This window comes from Xenopus laevis, chromosome 5S (assembly GCF_017654675.1).
Source record: "Xenopus laevis strain J_2021 chromosome 5S, Xenopus_laevis_v10.1, whole genome shotgun sequence".
NCBI lineage: Eukaryota > Metazoa > Chordata > Amphibia > Anura > Pipidae > Xenopus > Xenopus laevis.
This window is the reverse complement of record NC_054380.1, coordinates 29,356,002-29,378,165: the sequence shown is the minus strand read 5'-3', so window position 1 is coordinate 29,378,165 and position 22,164 is coordinate 29,356,002. Positions and strand designations below refer to the sequence as shown.

The 22,164-nt window shown below is 38.5% G+C and overlaps 1 protein-coding gene across 2 annotated transcripts in view; it reads left to right on the top strand.

The window, feature by feature from the left end:
- LOC108717769 (sodium/potassium/calcium exchanger 3) overlaps positions 1-22,164 on the top strand; it is a 184,530-nt gene that overhangs the window by 140,111 nt on the left and 22,255 nt on the right. For both annotated transcript variants that reach the window (XM_018265108.2, XM_041564354.1), the window contains 2 exons: positions 1,050-1,153; positions 21,360-21,434. In XM_018265108.2, the coding sequence (XP_018120597.1) occupies positions 1,050-1,153; positions 21,360-21,434 (179 nt within the window). The remainder of the gene's footprint in view (positions 1-1,049; positions 1,154-21,359; positions 21,435-22,164) is intronic.

The window sequence follows — 22,164 nt, the reverse complement described above, 5'->3', positions numbered from 1 at the left end:
TATGTCTTGTGAGAGATTTTCTTTTACATGGCATGATATAGATATAAGGGCTTTAAAAGGCTGTACTTGGCTGTCCAGACACAGATTCTTTGAACAACTGGGTTAGTTTCAAATGATCAGTTTGTTATTAAATAGGGGCAAATTTACTAAAGGGCGAAGGGACTAACGCTAGTGAAAATTCACCAGCGTGATGTAACTTAGTCCCAAAAAATGCTGGCGACTTTTCAGTTTTCAGGGTGATAGGCTGCAAAAGATCGTAAATTTTTTTTAGGGTACCCAGCTTCCCCCCTACATTTCCTTACATATGGCACATAAACTATACACTGTGCTCGTGTGTGGGGCAATATAACAACTTTATTTTATTAAGGTTCCCTGGGCTTGTGTAGTGTAATGTATTTGCTGCAACATATATGTCCATTGAACTTTAAGTTCCCGCCGTATGCAAATTAGCCAACGCTAGCGCAACTTCACTTTGCTTGCTGAATTAACTCTAGCGAAACTTCGCCATCGTTCGGCGCCCTGGAGGCAACTTCGCATTTTAGTGAATTAGCACTGTCCTGGCTACTGGTTACTGAATTTGTCCCAAAATACTAGAAAAAGTTATGGTAGGGTTGCTGGTTTTTGGAAGGGCTGTCCGGGTGAAAAGTGCCTGTCTGGATTTCCAATTAGGTCCTGCTAGATGCTGATTGGTTCCTGTCCTACAGCTGAGAGCCACCGGCTCCCCTGCACAGCCTGGGAATTCAGGGAGCAGGAAGTAGAAGGGAAGGGAGGGATTATTAGAGTTTTTGCAAAAATATTCAATAAATCAGTCTGAAACACTTCTTTTTTAAGTACAATTCTTCTATATCTAAATGAGTATAACACACTGGTACATTAATTTTTTACACAATATGTCTCCTTTAATTCATCATTTTTGCATGTGAAATAATGTGAATCAGCACAGTAGGATTCTTGTATTTTGCTTAAGACAATGAAATGCTTTTCCTTACAAAAAAAATTAATAAATAAATAAAACGAAAGACATTTTAATCTCCAAATCTGTATTGCAGGGGTATTTATCACAAAGGGAGACGTGGGTGTCGGAACTATTGTTGGCTCAGCTGTTTTCAATATCCTCTGTATAATTGGAGTCTGTGGGCTGTTTGCAGGACAGGTAAGATCAATGCTTTTTATATTCTACAGAACTATATAGAAAAGAAACAAGTGTGAATTAATTGAATTTGGATCCCTGTAATGGCCATCCAGCTAGTGCTCTCCTTATACCACTGCCAAGTCCCCTCCAGTCCCTAACAAACAGACAAATTACATGTGTTCTTAATGTATTTAATAATCAGATAACAGTGCCTTTTTGATATGTTCTAAATCAGATGTTAAAAGATATCTTGAAACTATCTATTGGATATGCCAGTATAACTGTTTCTGACTCAACTTTACAATACTTACTGTAAATAAATGTGCCTTTATTCACTTTTGAATTTTAAATGGGGGGCCTGGACAGCAGTTTACTTTTTCCTGCAGTCTCAGCTGTCACCCCCTGTCAGGAGTGCCCGATGGCGCTCCCATCTCCAGTGCCGCCGCATCCAAGATGGCGGCGCCCATGACCCATGTGGGTTGATGCCAGTGTGATGACGTCACGCTCCTGGAGCGAAAATTGGAAATAAAAGAACTTCCAGGTCACGGGTTCAATGCCCAATTATATGAATTGCTGACGTGTTCCCGAGTTCCCTAAATTCCTAAATTGCTGTTTCCTGGATTCATGACTTCTGCCTTGACCCAGATTCTGATTCTTGCTGCCTGCCTTTTGAACCTTTGCCTGAATTTGACTACGCTTTCGCATGACCACTGAACTTGGACTTACTCGAAGCTTACTCCTTGGTCCGGACCTCTCCCGTTGGGAGCCGATAGGCCCCATGGCAATACTTGCAAGTATACTATCTTGAAGGAACAAAAAAGGCTGTATAAATACAACAAAACATCATAAATACAAGTTTCTGCTCTCAAATTGCACTTGTCAAAATTAATATATGACAATGGGCAATGCGCCCTTTAGCATATGTTCTCTGCATATCAAATAGCCTGACCATGAATATGCCAGCTGCCTAGCAAGTGTGGGCAAGAGCAGTTTTGAGAATGTTTCTTTTCTCTGTTTTATAAACATATCCCATAATAGGCTTGCTTTTAGAATTTCCTTCTGCAGAATATTGCATTTAAACCATTGTGTATGTCAGATCTACATAATCCATAGTCAAGCAAGATCACCTTGGTTGCTAAACCATCGCTATCAATATTCCCTGACTGGGTTAATACAGTTATAACACGTTGGCTGTTACATGTGCATTGTATATTTAAGCATTGTCTGTCCTGCTTGTATTTAACATTGTGTTCAGCGAAATCACATTCGCAGCAGGGACCATTTTATCAAGCAAACAACTGAAGCCTTAAGTAGGAGCGATGCTTTTATTTACTGGCAATGGTTAATATGTTTTCATTAAATGAACATAAGTGCTGGCGTGAATTGAAATACGCGCTACTGATTGCTCTCGATTTGTTGTATAAATTATAGCAGTCTGCTTTTCCTAATCGAGACTCGATTGTACTTTCACTGTTTGGCTGTAATGACTTCTTTTTAACGCAATGGTTTGGAAGCCACAAAAAAAGTTGAATAAAATGCATTGAAGGAAAATATACCCCTCAAACAACGTAGGTCTCGATAAAAAAATATATTGCATAAAAAAGCTCATATGTAAAACCCTGCTTTATGTAAATAAACCATTTTCATAATAAAATACATTTTATTAGTATGTGCCATTGAGTAATCGTAAATAGAAAACTGCCATTTTAAAAAATAAGGACCGCCCCCTGGGAGCCTGTGATTTACGGTGCACACAAACAAACCATACATGTTAGGTCACATGAGCCAATTAACAGACAGAGTTCTGTCTTTTGCTTCCACACCTCTTCCTGTTACATTTAGAGCTGCAGTATTTCTGGTCAGGTGATCTCTGAGGCAGCACACAGACCATCTCAAAATTATGGTTCAAGGCAAGAGATGTAAAAGGACAAAATTTACTTGAATACATATTTTAGTTTGATAAGATTCTTTAATATGCCACTTCATTTGATATAAATCAAGTATTCATTTTGGGGGTATAGTTTCCTTTAATGTTGAATATTTAGGTGCATCTTAGTTGGTGATCAGTGCGCCTTGCTGTCATTTAGGGGTCTGTATGTTCATATGATACATATGATTATGATTATATGATTATTCATATGCCAAATTTGTCCTTACAGGAAAATGTGAAAAGAAATTGTATTAAGATGTTCCGAATTTATATCTGTTATAGATTAGTAATGCTAATAGCAGCTTGAAGTATGATTTTTTTTGCCATATGACACTCAGCCAACTGGCAGTTAGTTATTGCCTCAAACAAATGTCCTTCAGCAACTGCTATGTTACAGCATGATCCCTGAAGTTTTCAGTGTCCTTGCTTATACTCTTTATGTGAATATGAAGGAGCAAAATTTGTTGAAAATTAACACTAAAATCCTAAAACCAGTGTCAGACTGGTCCACCAATATACCAGAAATTCTCCTGAAGCCAGTGTTGCACTGGGCCACCAAGATACCAGGAATGGTCCTGAATCCAAACTTTGACAGGCCCTCCAGGATAACAGGATTCTTCTGGTAATCATTTTACTCTTGATATTCCTGATATCCTGACAGGCCAGTCCAACACTGGCTTCAGTTGCCCAGGTGTTAGTGGGCCCTTCTGCTCCATTGTGTCTTGTTCTGGGATATTCCTGAGCAGCCCAGTAACATCTAGTTATGCTACTTATTAAAAAAACAATACTGCTTTGGAAAGATAGAAGTTAGTTTTGTATATAGCACTCGATGCAACATTCTGCCAAGGAACATTATTTACTACAATGGAGCCAGTTGCACTAAGCCTTGAAATGGAAGACATTGATTGATAAAGCTGAAATAGTGGATATTTTTACCACTTCTGCCAAGTTTTTCATTAGGACCTGCAGGGATGCAAGCTGATTTGCACATTTGCACCTCATTGCTGCTTAACACTGTTCTCTATAACTCCCTCTGCAATTGTTTCCCTAGTAGAAGATGTTATATTCTCTCGTCATTTTATATTTTTTGGGGAGGTGGCCCTAATCAACACTCAAATCCTATAGAGAAAACATACTAAGCAGAACAACCTGAATATCATAAATCTGCTTCATTCACGTAATTTTCTGGAGGTTGCTTATAGGCCGACTCAGAGCATGTCAGTGCCCTAGCACTGGCTCATTGGTATCTACTACAGGTATGGGACCTTTTATCCAGAATGTTTAAGACCTGTGGTCTTTCAGATAACGGATCTTTCTATAATTTGGATCTTCATACCTCTAGGGCAGAGACAAACGCGAGGATTTAGGGAGATTTATTCGATTGGCAACAAATCGCCTCTTCTTCGGGGCGACTAATCTTCCGGAAGGCTTTTTAGGAAGATTAGTCGCCGGAAGAAGAAGCGATTTGTCACGGGCGACTAAATCTCTCCGAATATTCGCGTGTGTCTCTGCTCTAAGTCTACTAGAACATCATGTAAACATTAAATAAACCCAATAGGCTGGTTTTGCTTCCAATACGGAATCATTATATCTTAGTCGGGATCAAGCACAAGGTACTATTTTATTATTACAGCGAAAAAGGAAATCAATATTTAAAATTTGAAATATTTGGATAAAATGGATTCTATAGGAGACTGCCTATCCGTAATTCGGAGCTTTCTGGATAACAGGTTTCCAGATAACGGATCCCATACCTGTACTAGTTTCTTCTTTAAAACATGGGATCTGTTACATGTGGCTGTTTAGACTAATTCAAGTTCTAGGGCTGCTCCAGTTTTGGTTTAGCAAAAACTGTAACAGGTTGATGTTCGCCCGTTAGATATCTCTATCAGGTCAGGTCATTTTAATACTGAGCATTGCCGTCACATGCTGCAAATTAAATGCGAATTCAGCATTTCCATGCATGTTTGTAAAACATAGGGAATTGTGTTCTAATTCGGTTCTCATTTATTTTCATATTTTACCAGTGCAACAGTGCAACAGTTTTCATTCCATGAAAAATGAAACATAATATCCCTGTAGAATGTTTTTATTGGAGATTAAGATTTACTTGTGCTGCTTAGTGCTTCCATAAGGCTATCTTGCATGAGCCGTAATCTGTTAAGCTTTCATTTCACTGACAGAAAGTAATTCAGATTGGCACAGTCACTGCCCACTGTTTGTGTGATTACATTCTGCAATTTTGCTGTCTAATTCTGGGCTTAACCAGTCTTGTTTACCATTGTAAACTGCAGCCAGAAAAATTAAAAACAGGTAGCTTTTCACTTATTCATTTTTATTACTGATATTCATATAATCTGATATTGAAAAGGCCAGATCTTTGCTTACCAAGTGTCTACTGAAGCTCTAACAGCAGGTGCTTTAATGGAGCTGCCCATTCTGTCATAGACTTGCATTTAATACACTGGAGTTAAAATTTCTGCTATGAATGTATAGAAATGCAATGATGTCAGTAAATAACCTGCACTCCCCATAATGAAGCAGGAATTTTGCACTGTAGCTGATGAAAAGTATATGGAGAAGCAAGGTGGAGCTGGAATAGGGCTTCACTGTATCCTGGAGCCAATCACTTGTCTCGGTCTGGGTGGTAACAGCCATCTGAATTTCTCCGGTGGAGCTGGATAGAGCCAAAATTGGCAAATTGGCAATGTTTAAGCACCAACCCTGCTTATACAGTGTGTATATATATATATATATATATATATACACCTTGAAAAAGGTTTTGCATACAATGTAACAAATACAGAATTTTTTTGCACAAGAAGTCCCTTGGTGCTGTTTTTTTGTTCCAGTTCGACTGCCGAATTGAAATCCTTCGACTTCGAATATCGAAGTCGTAGGATTTAGCGCAATTCGTTCAATCGAACGATCGAAGGAATAATCGTTCGATCGAACGATTAAATCCTTAGAATCGAACGATTCGAAGGATTTTAATCCATTGATCGAACTAATTGATTGATCAAAAAAGCCTTGTAAAGCCTATGGGGACCTTGCTCAACAATCAATTGCAATGAGTGCAAAATAGCTTTTATTGTTCTGGTAAGCAGTATTTGTATTGGGGAATTAGAGTATCTTGCATCTATAATGAAGTTCTTGGTCAACTGCTGTAGAGAAGTGAAGAGGGGTGAAGTGGGACAGTATTATGAAGGGTTTAGAACCAGTATTTAACCATTGGAATATTCCCAAAACATGGAAAACCTTAGAAAAAAATGTGGCTTTTCCCAAAATGTCTACTCTTTTGCATACAAAGGACGTTCAGATGTGTTAATTGTGCTCTCTATTATGTGAGTGGAGATGTAAAAGGTTGCTTTGTACTTTTCGTGATTGTTACTTTTGCAAATTAAAAATTCATGTATATCGGAAAGTTGCTTAGATTTACATTCTGTTGCATTATGCAAGAAAATAAGGTTTTGGGTGGATATCCCTTTTAATGCTTGGCCTTGCATTCTAAGCCTCACCATTTTTGTGCATCAGTATATTTCTCTCTGTCCCTTATTGTTTCAATGCAATAATTTGATGTATCATACTACATACATTGTATGGCCAAAGTGTGTATGGACAGCTGTCCTCCAGCAATGGTTGGGTCTCCTAGAACTGACGGTACTCAGGGAATGCCTAATAAGGCCTGTACAGATTATTTTATTTACTTCCATTTTCATATTTTAATAGGTGTTTGAATGAGTGCATAACCCTCCTAGCAGTGATATCTGCAATGTAGAGAAGTTTTATCAGTCTCAGTTTACAGAAATAACACTTATGCAGAGTGTCTGTCTTTATAGAAAATGCAAGTTAAGGACTAAAGGGTTTTTTTTTTTAAAGGAGCCTGTTTTCTTTCCTACAAGGAACATCTAAAATCCCTTTGATCCTCAAAGTAGGATCTTAAGCAGTAGCTGGTGGAGCAACTCAGGGTGTGCAGATGGAAGCCATGTGCATATTTTAAAAAGTGGTTGTGTTGTTTTCCAACCATCTCTCATTCCTTTTATCATCATTCAGATATTCAGCAGAGTCCTTTGGCTGGCAGAAAAGAATGCTGTAGATTTGCTGTTCAAAATGCTCTTCTCATACTCCTGAGTCTGGTATAAACAAATGGCTTTTTATCATGTGTATTTTTGAGAAATGTTCTGTTTTACATAATGATGTGGGTCATTGTGTCACATTGTGGGGGTCAGATTACAGCTTCCCATTAATACCCTAATGCAGGCCTATACTTTTCCCTTTGCTGAGAGGCAAACTTGAGGGTTGACCCCCTGTTGGCATATATGTCCCACTCCACATGAAAAATCTGTTTGGCTTATTATGACATATTGAAACGCCAGTTGCAATTATAGTTGATTCCTCATGCAAGATTCTTTTTTTAAAAATATTCTGAGTTAAATAGAATCTGTCTACATTAAGTGAAGTAAAGGGGCTTGGATGATATCTTGGGTTTCATTTGGAGGTGTTGAACTTAATGGACTTTGGTCTTTTTTCAGCCCAACTTAACCGTGTAACTATGTAACTAGTAAAGCTGCTTCATTGCGTTTGTTGTTTATTGACCCTGGGCCTGTTCACCCCAAATCAGTAAAGGTGCTCCTTAATCTGTAATTAAACCACTTCTACACAGAGGCAATCATACTGACACCCGTCCTCTCTTCCTTTTTATTAATATTAATACAACTGTCATCAAGCATCAAGGTTGTGCCAGTTAAATACAGGTATAGGATCCCTTATACGAAAACCTGATATCCAGAAAGCTCCGAATTACGGAATGTCTCCCATCGACTCCATTTTATCCAAATAAGCCGAATTTTTAAAAATGATTTCCTTTTTCTCGTAATAATAAAACAGTAGCTTGTACTTGATCCAAACTAAGATATCATTAATGCTTATTGGAAGCAAAACCAGCCTATTGGGTTTATTTAATGTTTAAATGAATTTCTAGAAGACCCAAATTACGGAAAGATCCGTTATCCGGAAACCCCAGGTCCCGAGCATTCTGGATAACAGGTCCCATACCTGTACTAGTCAGGTGGTAACCCTGCTGAGAGAGGGAGATTTCTTGTATATCTGGAGCAGAGACTCATTTAAGTTACCATGAAAACCAATATTTTTTGAGACCTCCGAAGCATTTGTAGACTTTTATAAGGCCATTACATGACCAGGTATAAGTCTGGATTTACTGCCCTTAGCATTCATACAGTAGTCATGTGCTGTGGATCTTCCACCCTCTCCCTTCCTACCGGGGTCAGAAAGGCTTGATGTACTGTAAGTGGGTTGTGCACAGTTTTGGACTGGGACACCAGGGGCCCACCCAAAAACCTTTGACCAGGGTCCCACCAATTAATCTTAGACCAGGGGCCCAATCTTAGTTCTATTTTTCTTCCTCTCCTCACTCAACCTCTATTCTCCTAGTCACTTTTCTTTACATACTATAATCTATTCCACCTATTTAGCCTCTTTGTTCTCATATAAATAGGGAATGGCCATGAAATAGGCCAAATGTTTAGCAGCATGAGGGCCCACTGACTTTTCATGGTATCCCTGTGGGCCAGTCCGACACTGGTTGTGCAGGAGGATCATATTCGGATGGCTTAAAGGCAGTTCCTAAGCTTTATCTCAAGAGGTGGGGAGGCAGATTTCAGCAGAAGACCAAAAGCATTGGTTTGTTGTTACTCTCTTTCGTCTCATGGGTGCTATCATTTGCGGAATGTGCATGTAGAGGAATGGAATGAGCTGTAAAATGAAGGTGTACCACTGGTTATGAGAAAGTACCTGGCATACTAAAGAGTAGTTCTTTGACTTGCCATCACTAAACAGAACCCCAAATAATATATTTAAATTTGTATTTAAACTTTGTTTTTGAGTTTGAGGGTTTTTCTTACTTGGGATGAGGGCAAAGACTCATAGGGAGTTTCTGATCAAGACATCTGCTACCTGTCTGGGATTTCTTCAAGCTGATAACAGAGTGATGTTCCATGGGGGCAATGCATGGGCATCTGTCAAAAAAGAAAGAATGTCAGGTAGTTAGAAGTATATGTCACACGAACTACAACCATGAAGCTTTTATCATGGATCACTGTGTTTTTTCGATGGACCTACCATATCAGTAATGGAAGATAGAGCATAATGCCTTGGAAGAATTGGGAGAAGTTAGTTTCCAGATTCCTTGTAATCACTTATAAAAACAGTATAATTTGCTTCAGAGTGAACACTTCAGGTTTTGCCATGGTAATAGTTATGAGATTGCCGCTTATCCACAATTAATAGTCATGTTACTGGATGAGCATTCTTGTCCTTTGGGATTTTTTTTGTAGGTTTGTAAAGTAAACAGAGGAAGGAATTGATACGCTCCCATATGGAGTTCTTAAAGGGCACCTGTTACCAAGATATATAATCCCCAACCAAAGGTGTGGACTAATGGAACCCACACTCTGGTTTGGGGTAACAGTAGTTTTTTTTTAATGCCCTCTAGGGCACCGGGAGGGAGCGGCCATACGCATAATGAGCAAATGTTTAAGAAGTACACTATGCACATGCACTCTAACTTTGCCCAACCATGAATACTTCACCCTGCCCTACTCTTTGGGGGACCTATTATTTGGAAATCCCACATTACAAGCATTCCAGCTAATACATCCTTTACCTGTACTTTTGTACACAATGGCAAAGATTCAATGCACTGCATACATGTTTTCCCCCAAAATTGAACTAAAGAAGAAAATACAAATATAATATATCTTGATGGTGTTTTATTTGTCTGTGCGGTTTGTGGTTTATTCTGGATTGCAGTCGTTGGCTGTCTGACAAGTATTCAGCTCAGAACTGAACAATTGCTGGACAGATTGAGGATAATTTCCAGGTCATTTCAGCCTAAAATGAATAGATTCAAGCGCCGCAGCTCTAAAAGTCAGAATCTAAATATGGGTTTATCTGTGATCGTCATTACTGTACCTGAACTAACAAAAAAATAAATATATGTATCAGAAATACCAGACTGGGAACTTAATGAAAATAAATGTACTTATCATTCTCTCTCTCTGCTTTTAAACTGTGGGAAAAAAAGTCTGTCCGAGGATAAAGTTTGTTCCTGCTGAATCTCAATGGATAAGTAATTAGAATTTTAAAGCCTTGTTTGGGTAAAAGGCTGCGCATGAGTGAGCCATATGTACCATGTTTCTGTCAGAAGGTGCCCTTCTCCATGACACGGATATGAGGGTGTTGCTAAAGCAATCCCAAACACTTTGTAGTCATAACCAAATGAATGACGCAAAACCCAACATGAGATTTTATTGTGGGTATCTTGTAATTATTCTTATATTGCACTATTAATTGTACAGCTTGCTAAACACAGTTTCCCAGGCCCAATGAATCAATGCCACAGAGAAGTCACATTTAGTCAGGGAACTGATAGATGTGTAAGTTGTGGCCCTATATCTCTGAGCACAGAGTAAAATTAGGAAGGGAGGCAGGGAGTGGCGAGAGGTTACAGGACTCGGGTAGATTGATAGTGAAGGCAGGAAAGGATGATAGAAAGGTTGGAAAAAGGTGAGACGTATATATGAGGAAATATAACAGAGAATAAAGGTGAGTTAAAATTAGGGATGCACCGAATCCAGGATTAGGTTCGGGATTCGGGCAGGATTCTGCCTTTTTCAGCCGGATTCGGCCGAATTCTTCTGCCTGGCCGAACTGAATCTGAATCCTAATTTGCATATGCAAATTAGGGGCGTGGAGGGAAGATCCGTGACTTTTTGTCACAAAAGAAGGAAGTAAAAAATGTTATCTCCTTCTCACCCCTAATTTGCATATGCTAATTAGGATTCGGTTCAGTATTCGGCTGAATCTTTCACGAAGGATTCGGGCGTTCGGCCCAATCCAAAATAGTGGATTCGGTGAATCCCTAGTTAAAATTGAATGTGCCAAAATAAATGCTTTTAAATTCATCTTAGAATCAATTACGTATAAGATAAAGGCCAGTGGTTTTCACATGTTTTTTGCTTGCGCTTCTCTTTGTGATTAAACATTTAGGGGCAGATTTATCAAGTAGTAAAATTAGAGATCATCACAGTAAATTTCTGCCACTCTCTAATAATTCCTATGGGATTATTAGAGGCGTGTTTTTGAAACGATGAACTCGAACTTTCAACCCTTGATAAACACACCTCTAAAAATCCCAGAGGAATGAATAAATGTGGATACGGCCAGACAGGGCCAAAATCAGCCTGCTGAAATCCCATTGCAGCCCCCGACCACTAGCAGAATCCTCTTTTGTCCGGAAACCTTGTGTCTGAGAATTTCGGTTCGAAATGTAATTCCATGACACAAGGTGAAATGCTGGTTAAAATGAAAAAAATTGATAAAAGAACTGAAAATAAATACCCACGTTCTAAACACACTAAGATATATTGTAAGACCTTACCGACTTCCTCACAAAGTTTGAGACCAAATTGCTTTTGCGAACGTTCGCAGTGGATGTAATAAAAATTCACAATCGCAAAACCTTTTTTGCAACAAAATATTTAACAAAACTCCAGAGCAGGTTTTACAAGTTCACAATATATTCGAAATGCATTAAAAGCTTAACGAAGAATATTACATTGCGACAGGCGAATTTTTATTCTCAAAGTTTTGCTCTTTGCGTATTTATTATATTTCCCCTGTAGTGTCATTTCAATGAGTATATGTGTTACTATAGATAGAGCAGTAGTAGTTATTCTCTCTACAGGTATTTGACCAGTTATCCTGAATGCTCAGGGGATCTTTCCATTATTTGGATCTCTATACTTGAGTTCTACTCAAAAATTACCCAATATTGTTTTTTTGCCTCAAACTAGAATTATGTCTCAGTTTGGATCAAGTCTAAACTACGGTACTGTTCATTATTACAGAGAAAATTATAATCATTTTTACAAATTTGAATTATTTGATTAATCTGGAGTGTATGAGAGATGGCTGTCCCAATATTCAGAGGGTTTCCAGATAACGGATCCCATAACTGTAGTGCATATTGACAGGAATTCCGTAGTGGTCATGGTCAGAGGGTTATACGTTTTCTATGTAATTTCTTGCTTCTGTCTTCATTCATATGCTACAGCTTGGCAAAGGCTATGTTTTTTATGAACCTGTCTATATTTGAAACCCGTGGCAGTGTAAATAGAGTGTAATGAAGTTCAAATAGGTATGTATGTGTGTGTATAAACGGGGATTATAGTTTGTATTTGCTTTAAAGGTAATATGTGGATTTACTTGGATTCTGGCACTGGATTCTGCAGAGTTAATGTGGGAGGACTGGAGAATGATTTAGCCTTACTCACCTTCGCAGTGTATTGCCTCTGAATTATGAACTTGTGCTTATTATTTTCTTCCCCAGTTCTGCGCCTAACGGGGCAAGTGCTCTCTGCACTTCTCGTCTCTGTTTTCAGTGGCGTTAAAATCAGCTGGAAATGTTGAAGCCAGTTTGTATAATATGAAAGTTAATGTTGTGACATTCAGAGATGTTTATATATGTAAAAACTTTCCAGAACATCAGGGAACAAAAGCCTTATGACAGGTAGGTGCCATTTTTCACTTGATCGAGGATTGTTCTGCTAAACTGTTTAAGCTTCAGTGTTGCTGACATTTTAAGGGTCAGGCCACACAGGGCGTTTTGGGGAGATTTGGTTGCCTGACAACTAATCGCCTCGTTTTTGCGGCGACCAATCTCCCCAAACGCCTTCCCTGACTCTGCGCCGGCTAAAATGAAAAAATGCCAGCGCTTATCACACGCGGCGATTCATTTTCCGAAGTCGCCAGAAGTGGAAACTTTGGGCGACTTCGGAAATAAACCGTCGCGTGTGATTAGCGCCAGCGTTTTTTCACTTAAAGCCGACGCAGAGTCAGGGAAGGCATTTGGGGAGATTGGTCGCCGCAAAAACGAGGCGTTTAGTTGCCAGGCGACCAAATCTCCCCAAAACGCCCAGTGTGGACTTATCCTTAATAGGTTGTATTTTATAAAGTAGCAGGGAAAATAACCCTTGTGCTATCAGTCTCGCTAAATAATACTCCATTTTATTTAAATTTCTACATTTAAATATGATTTCTTGGAGACAGAAGTCTTCATTTTATTGTAGGGTATCTGCTCTGGTTCCTACAGACATTGTTTTTCTGCTCCCTGAACAACTTCCAGCTAGGGTTGCCACTGGCTGGTATTTTAGCATCCTGGCCGGTAAAAATAATGGTAGATCCCAATGTTATTAATAGGGAAAAAAAGATAAATATATAGGAAGGCCGGTATTTTTTTCCAGAAAAGGTGGCGACCCTACTTCTGACGAAGGGGTCCGCCACCGAAACGTTACATCACAAGACTTGAATAAACACGCCGGGGTCCGTCCCGCTTCACCTGCTGTCGAGTGTCTGGTGATTCTTTTGCTCTCATGTATATTGGAGAGGTGCTGACCTCTCTTCTGGACACCAAGCCAAGTAATTGGAGAGGCTGGGGAATCAGGAACCTTTGTTGAACCCTACTTCCAGCCCATTCAGTTTTATGCTGTTGTGTTCAGTGGAACCTGTAGTGGAACAAACATACCTGATGAAAGAGATCAGAAAGTCCTATCATATCTCCCAGCATTTTGGAAACCGAAAAAGGGACAAAAAGAGCGCGTCAAACATTTTTGGCCATACCGATTTTTGTGACCACACCCCCATTTACCATGTTCATTTTACAAAATGTGGCAGGTCATGAAAGTTCGAACACATTTCTGTGGTTTTTATGTGTTATTACAGTTTTGCTAATGAAGGTGAATTGTCCTTTAATCTGCAAGTCACAGTTTCCCCAAGAGACATGCTTATCTTAAATTGTTTCTTTGCTTATCTTAAATTTTTACAAAAGTATCTATGTGCACCTGCCACGTATTCTGGGCTCTCTGCCAAAAGCTAAATAAGTTAGAAACTTTGGGGTATATTTATCAAAAAGTGAAGTTAGAGATCACCCAGTCCGCTTGAGTGAAAAACTGCCTCTTTCCATCCATTTCTATGGCATTTTTAAAGGCATATTTATTTATCAAAGGGTGAACTTTCACTTTCACCCATTGATAAATACTCTTTTTAAATTCCCATAGAAATAAATGGAGAGTGGCAGACTTTCACTCTAATAGACTGTGGTGACCTCAAACTTCACTCTTTTATAAATATACCCCCTTTATCTTTTTCTGGCTGTTCAGTGCAGGAGATCAAAGAGAAAGTCGGGACATTTTAGCATTTTAGTAACAATCCGGGACTGTGGGTTGAGCTGTCAAAATCGGGACTGTCCCGCGAAAAACAGGACAGTTGGGAGGTATGCCCTATGTGCTTTTAAATAAATGTATTGTACATACACCTTGGAATTTAATGAAGAGTGATGTGTCCTGCTCATATCGGTGACTTTACAACACATGTTCAGAATGTTCCACCTCCCACACTTTTCCTAAGGAACATTTCCCCACTGTGATTAGTAATGAACTCAGTGCTGCCCACTTATCCCACTTCCCTTGGAAGGAATCATTCTGTGCATTAAGTTACTGCCGTATTTTTTACTCTGTGCCCCCTGCTTCCCTTTGGGAGGACAAATCTATTTTAAACTCATTTAATTTACTTTGACCAGTTGTGAAATCACACAGGCAAACCTAACCCTGCACTGAAAGGAATGGCGGTTGCTCACCAGGACGGCATCTGTCCATAACATTCTCAGGAATGGAGCAAAAACACCAATGTTTTTTAAACAATAGCATAAATGCGTTTTAAGATTTGCTTTAATTCTTGGCATATTAAAGTAGATATACTGCATGTTTATATATAAAACTGAATAGAATAAAATACATATATTTTTTGACTTTTTTTTAGAAACCCTTTTGCCCATTACAGATCTGACCGTGCTTAAATGCCCAAATAATTTCAAATAGCTCAAAGTAGATGTGAGACACTGTTGTGAATTAGGTTGCATCAGTTGAAGCCTGTCAATGAAATCAGATATCAACAGTGTCACAGACATGGGGAAAATTTGCCCTGACCCAGTAACCCATAGCAACCATGGAATGTAAAAGGATTAAAGTAGCTGCACACAAGGATTGCCATGATGCCAGCCTGGATTTCAGAGCACTTTCCAGTTTTGGGATGATTGTAGAGGCAGAATGGATAGCAGCCATCCTCTTGTATATATGATTGGAGTTGGCCAACCTGTGGCCTAGTTTCCCAACAACTGGCAAAGTGGAATAGGGCCCGAGGGCTGCATCTGGAACGGCTCAGGTTGGACCACCCCAGGATGAACGAATTGTCGCCAGCGAACGCTTCACCACACTTCACGCCACTTCGCCATGCGAAAACTGCTTACCGCTAGGCTAATTCACTAAAATGCAACGTTGAGTTCTGGGTTTCGAACACTGGCGACTTTTCGCTAGCTTTACTTCGACAGTGCGAGTGCTTGAAAGCAAAATTACGCTAGCGATCGCTTCTGCCTAATGAAACTTCTTAGTCCTCTACACTTAGATCAATTTGAATAGGGCGGGTACATTAAAGTCGTATGGACGTCTTTATTAGAGATGTTGGTGCAAATGCTTAAAGTGGCCACTTTTATTACAAATGTCCAAGGAACCTGAATAAAGACAAAATAGATCTAATGCCCTACACATGAGCCCAACCTAAAATGAATGTTCCATGCCCCTCAAACGTCTGGGAAAAAATGTTTAAACAGTTTAATAGGACTTTTGCAGGCAATCCTGCTTAAAAAAAAATCGAACGATTCGAAGGATTTTAATCCAACGATCGAAGGAATATCCTTCGATCAAAAAAAGTTAGGCAAGCCTATGGGGACCTTCCCCATTTATGGGGACCTTCCCCATAGGTTAACATTGACTTCGGTAGCTTTTAGATTGCGAACTAGGGGGTCGAATTTTTTTTTAAAGAGACAGTACTTCGACTATCAAATGGTTGAATAGTCGAATGATTTTTACTTCGAATCCTTCGATTCAAAGTCGTAGTCGAAGGTCGAAGTAGCCCATTCGATGGTCGAAGTAGCCCAAAAAAACTTCGAAATTCAAAGTTTTTTACCTTCGAATCCTTCACTCGAAGTTAGTGAATCGGCCCCTACGTCACTAACATAAGATTGAGGAATATGTAGTTTCATTTTAGCACTTCACTTGGTCTGAGGTGGCAAAGTCAACTCTATTGAAAGAGGTAACGTTCAGTAAAATTCGCACTTTACTGAATTTGTGGATTAACGGCCGTTCGTCAGAGCAAAAAGTCGCCTGGCGATAGAGTGCGAACAAACGACAGCAACGGTCCAGTTCGCTAGCAAATTGTCGTCTACACCTGTAAATTGCCGATGTCCCTGTGGATGGGATTTCTGGCGAAATGCCGCTAGTGCCCCTAGGTTTTCCATGTTCCCTGGTTGATACAGTTGATTGATTTCTTTCTCAGTTCTGTGGAAGATGTATCCTGGCAAATTGGCAATATCTGGGATGTGTAAGGTCTACTTGAAACAAAGATGGTAGAAATTTGTACAGTATATAAACATAGTATACTGGATCTAATTTGATGCTATGGAATGCATGTACAGACACATGAAAAGCGATGATTACAAAAAAGTGATGGTTACAAATAAAGTTTTGGATTTCAATGTGGATGTATCTCCAGCTTGGGTCATTTGCTTTGATGGGAATCTTGAGCAGGACAAGACCTGATACCAACACTGTACAAACTTCATGTTTTAGTTTAATGAAGCTCACGTCTATATATAATGCTTCAATTGGCATCTTGGCATTTCCATTTCTTCTGTGACCATAAGGTTGTGGTTGCTTGAAGAGCATGAATGCTCTAATGATAATCAAATCAGTCAATAATTTGGAGCTAACAGAAATTTGCTGTCTACACAATATTTATTAACTTGACTCTGAAGGTAATAAATAGAAGCCTAGGCTAGGGGTTAAATAGAAGCACATACAAATACCTATTCTACTGGCTGACTTTAAAAATACATTGAACTATATCACATGAATGGACTTGGCATTCACATAAACAGAAATAGAAACCAGTGCAATTAGCATCAGAATTGAATAATCAGCCTTGTAGCATCATCTTATATTACAGACAAACCTCGTTTTCTGCTGGATAATTTGCGACAATCCCTAAACTCAGTTTCTCAACAGCTGCTCAGAGCATCTGAGTGTCACAGACACTTTCCAAGATGGTGACCCCCTTTGACAAGTTTGAAGTCCTGGATCATTGCTGCTATTGACAAGCTGAAACTTTAGGCTGGTGCAATAAGTTTATTATATAAAACATGGCATTTTTAGCCCTAATCATTTTTAGGGTTTAGTTCTCCTTTAACTCATGAAATGAGTATAGATATAACAAACTATTGTCATTCAGTCATAGTTTTAAAAATATCTGGAAAGCAGTTGCTCCAGATAACACCCTGACGTGGAATGTGAGTTTTTTTAAAACTCCCATACACTCCCATAAATTTGAAATTTGACTAGTCGAAATGTATTAATAAAATTTAATGAATTTAAACGACTCAAAAACTCTCTGACTTAACAGTGATTCGGCAGGTGTTAGGTGGCGAATAGTCTAATTTGAGTTCTTAAAATTGAATCGAATTTGAATTTTTTTAAAAAATTCTAATCGAGTTTGGATAACTCCTCTAGTTGAATTTGACCATAAATTTTTTTTGAGAATTCAAATTTTCAATTCGACCCTTGATAAATCTGCCCCTTAATCTGGGCATTCTAGTGCAAAGGGCCATTCTCACCTAATCTGTGGATTTTCATGACTTTTCCTGCTAAGAGATATGTATGGAAGGAGGAGGGGGCATTAGAATATTGGAATTCTGCTACATTGTAGGTAAAATACATTGATCTGTCCCTGAATTATATCTTCTGCATGTCTCCTGTTACTTTATTTTATCTGTTTATAAACGGGACATTTCATCTTCCGCTGTGCATGTCATATAGCTCTTAATATATGTTCTGTTTAGATCTCAAGTCTACTCTTGTGATCTTTATTTAATCTTGCATTATATCCTTGCTCTATGAATTTATCTTTCCATCCTTGGTTTAAAACTCCGGCACTGAACAGTTTATGGTAGCAAAACAGGATCTGGCAGAGTTTATATTAGTTGATATTATCTAGTTACAGAAGCTCAGTCACTAGCATATAGTTGCGCTCATCTTCCAATTATTCAAACAAAAACATTTTCCCGTGGAAATGGGTGAGATCTCCCAACTGAACAATGCTCTGTTCGATTAGTTGGGAATTTCTTTTGATCTGGCGGGTTAAAGGGCCCCATCCTGAGACAATTCAGATCAGAACTTGCGTATTTCCACTCTCTGCCTATCTACAAACTCATACCATATTCCAGACGATGTGCATGTGGGCTCATAGAACCCCTAGTCTGACACTGTTTCTTGCATATATATATATAAATGAAACATATCATACTTTTACATTTAATGAAATTAGCACAACATATTTCCCATTAATGCCTTCCAGTGTTTGTTTGGCCGGTGTACAGTTTTTGGATCCACGGTGTTATACAACTGTCAGCGGGATTATGATTGTAAATTCTCTTTGAATTTTCTGTTCTTCTACGAACTTGTTTTAAAGATTTAGGGTATTATTTACTAAAAATCAAAAGTTTCTAGTAGAATTTTAAAGGAGAAAAAAACCTCAAACTTTTCGAGATTTATTATACCCCCGAATCTGCTACCAATTTGAATCGGAAAATGCTCAAGCTAAAACATAGGAAGGGAATCTTTCTAGCTGAGCTGAGATTGTGAAAATATACACTGTAATATTTGTTAGCAGTGTGCTAACCTGACTGAATAATGCAGACATAGGGGCAGATTTATCAAGGGTCGAATTTCAGAGTGTAAAATACTTCGAAATTTGACAATTGAATTAAAATACTTCGAATTTGAATATAGAAGTCAAAGTATTTTTCGCCGAATTTGGCCATCAAACAATCAAAGTAAAATCGTAAAAACGATTCGAACGATTTTACTTCGATGTGTAAAGACTTAGAAAATGGTTGTAGAAGGTCCCCATAGGCTAACATAGCACTTTGGCAGGTTTAATTTGGCGAAGTATTGAAGTCGAAGTTTTTTTTAAAGAGACAATACTTAGATTATCGAATGGTGGAATATTCGAACTATTTTTACTTCTAATCGAATTTGAATTCGAAGTCGTAAAATCCTATTCGATGGTCGAAGTGTCTAAAAAATTACTTCGAATTTTGAATTTTTTTACTTCGAAAATTCCCTCAAATTCACTTCGAACCTTGATAAATTTGCCCCTTAAACAAATCTGTTTTGTTCAGCCTTGGCTCATACATATTCAATAACCATCTCCAGAAACTTTACTAGAATACCTGTTAACATATATATAATTCTTGGAATTTTGCAGCAATTATTATTAGCACAAACAAAATGAATATTATATATAATACCTTTAGGGGATTTTCATTTCGTGGGTTACTGTCCCATTAAGATAGTTGAACTTGAGTGTAACCCAATCTATGGAAAGCTATCTGGAAGAGAACATTGAGTTGCTTATTATAGCAAGTATTATCCACCTACTCTAATTGTCTGCCCTCTGTGGTATTTGTAATTAAGTTTCTTCAGATTTCCTCCAACCACCTGCCTTGCAAATGTTGAGCCTTCCTTTCCTGTTTCTAAAACTGGTTCCTCACAGATCACTCCTGGTTTCTTCTTTTACTGCTCAGTACCCCATTAGCACTTTTTATGGCACCCCAGAATACTGCGTTTCAATTCCATACCATATACTCTGAGGGGCTTGGTACTCTTGTTGTTGTTTCCTCAACACCAGACCTGGTTCCGGAAAGCAAAAGGTATTCAATGGATCTGTATTCCCATAATACAGCAAAAAAGGGCAATGTTCTTGGAAAAGTCCTTCTTCCTTACATATTTACAATATTCCCTACATTGTTCAACTTTTGTCCCTAAAGTGCATGTTCCTTTGGTCGACATAGGCAAGCAGTCATCCATTCCAGTTGGCAGTCATTTAAGCAACTTTACAACTGATTTATTTTTTTTTATTTGTTTCAAGTGGATAATAGCACCACAGCAGTATTCATTTCACTAAATTGTATTTGTTACCATACAAGCATCACTTTAATTAAAAATTCTTGATGAACTAGAAATAGAAATAGATAGAGACCGATTTCACTGTTCCAGGGAGGAGGTTTAGACCAGAATGTCCAGTAAAGTCCTATGTACCAGAGTAATTATCCAAGGAATGTGTTAGTGAGCTATATATACACAACCCCCATACAGTAAAAACAACGGATTTTATTTCTACACACAATGGCCCAGATGTGGCGTTCCCTTACTTAAAGGGATACTGTCATGGGAAAAAAAAAAAATTTTCAAAATGAATCCGTTAATAGTGCTGCTCCAGCAGAATTCTGCCCTGAAATCCATTTCTCAAAAAACCAAACAGATTTTTTTATATTTAATTTTTAAATCTGACATGGGGCTAGACATATTGTCAATTTCCCAGCTGCCCCAAGTCATGTGACTTGTGCTCTGATAAACTTAAATCACTCTTTACTGCTGTACTGCAAGTTGGAGTGATATCACCCCCTCCCTTTTCTCCCCCAGCAGCCAAAGAAAAGAACAATGGGAAGGTAACTAGATAACAGCTCCCTAACACAAGATAACAGCTGCCTGGTAGATCTAACAACAGCACTCAATAGTAAAAACCCATGTCCCACTGAGACACATTCAGTTACATTGAGAAGGAAAAACAGCAGCCTGCCAGAAAGCATTTCTCTCCTAAAATGCAGCCACAAGTCACATGACCAGGGCCAGCTGGGAAATTGACAAAATGTCTAGCCCCATGTCAGATTTCAAAATTGAATATAGAAAATCTGTTTGCTCTTTTGAGAAATGGATTTCAGTGCAGAATTCTGCTGGAGCAGCACTATTAACTGATTCATTTTGAAAAAAAATTATTTTCCCATGACAGTATCCCTTTAACCTTCTTTGCGGTTGAAGCGACACCAGTGTTCAGGTTTGAGTAAGGAATGGTTGTCTTCACCGTCTGTAAATTAACACATGCAGCAGTGTGTATTTTATGTTCTGTCTAACAGAATAAGAGGTTTGCATTTATAACAATGCTAAATTATTATATTATATCATAGCAGATATGTCCTATTGAATAAACCCAGAATGAACTTGCCATTATTTACCATTATTCTTAATGTCTTGTTCTTCTTCCTACTGGCAGGTTGTTATGCTCTCGTCCTGGTGTTTGCTGCGGGATGCCACTTATTATACTCTGTCTGTTGTCGCTCTCATTGTGGTGAGTACTTTACCCTGTATTCTTTATAGTAAACTGTATAGTATATATTGTCCAAAAAACAGCTGTTCAGGTTTTGCTATTATAGAGAAAAACATAACACTATACACTTTCATCATTTACATGCTGTCGGTTGGTAACGTCGCCATTTCAGTCTTCATTGCTTTAGATTTAGAGAGGAAGGCAAATAAAGACAGTACTTTCAGATTGTTTTGTTTTCCTCCTACCACTCATATCTCATCCCTATCTGAAGACCCCTTGAGCCTCCAGTTAGTGAGAGGTAACAAGGGCTTTAGCCAATAATAGTAACCTAAAGCAGTCTTGCAATTGGCTGGCACAAATGAGTCTACGGTGCTTGGAGGACATGCAAAAGCTGAACTTTATAAGAAAAACTATTCAACTATTTCTAATTTCTGAAGCTTATTGCAAAGTGTCCTTTTTCCATCAGGAACATGGATAAAGATTTAAATATTTGCAATATGTCTCTTTTAAAGGACAACTGAAAAGAGTGTTATTAAATTTTTAGACAAAGGAGCTTGTGCTTTTTGCCCATTGTTTTGTTCATCTATAGTTTTTGTGATTTCTTGACTTGAAGCTACTCCATGTTTGATTCTTGTGAGGTAGATAATTAGATTATAATAGTCTCCTGCTACCAAAACAGTCACAACAAAGGGGAGCCTCACAAGGACCAAGCATGGAGTAGCTTCAATTTCCCTGTTTGCCCTAGTTGGGC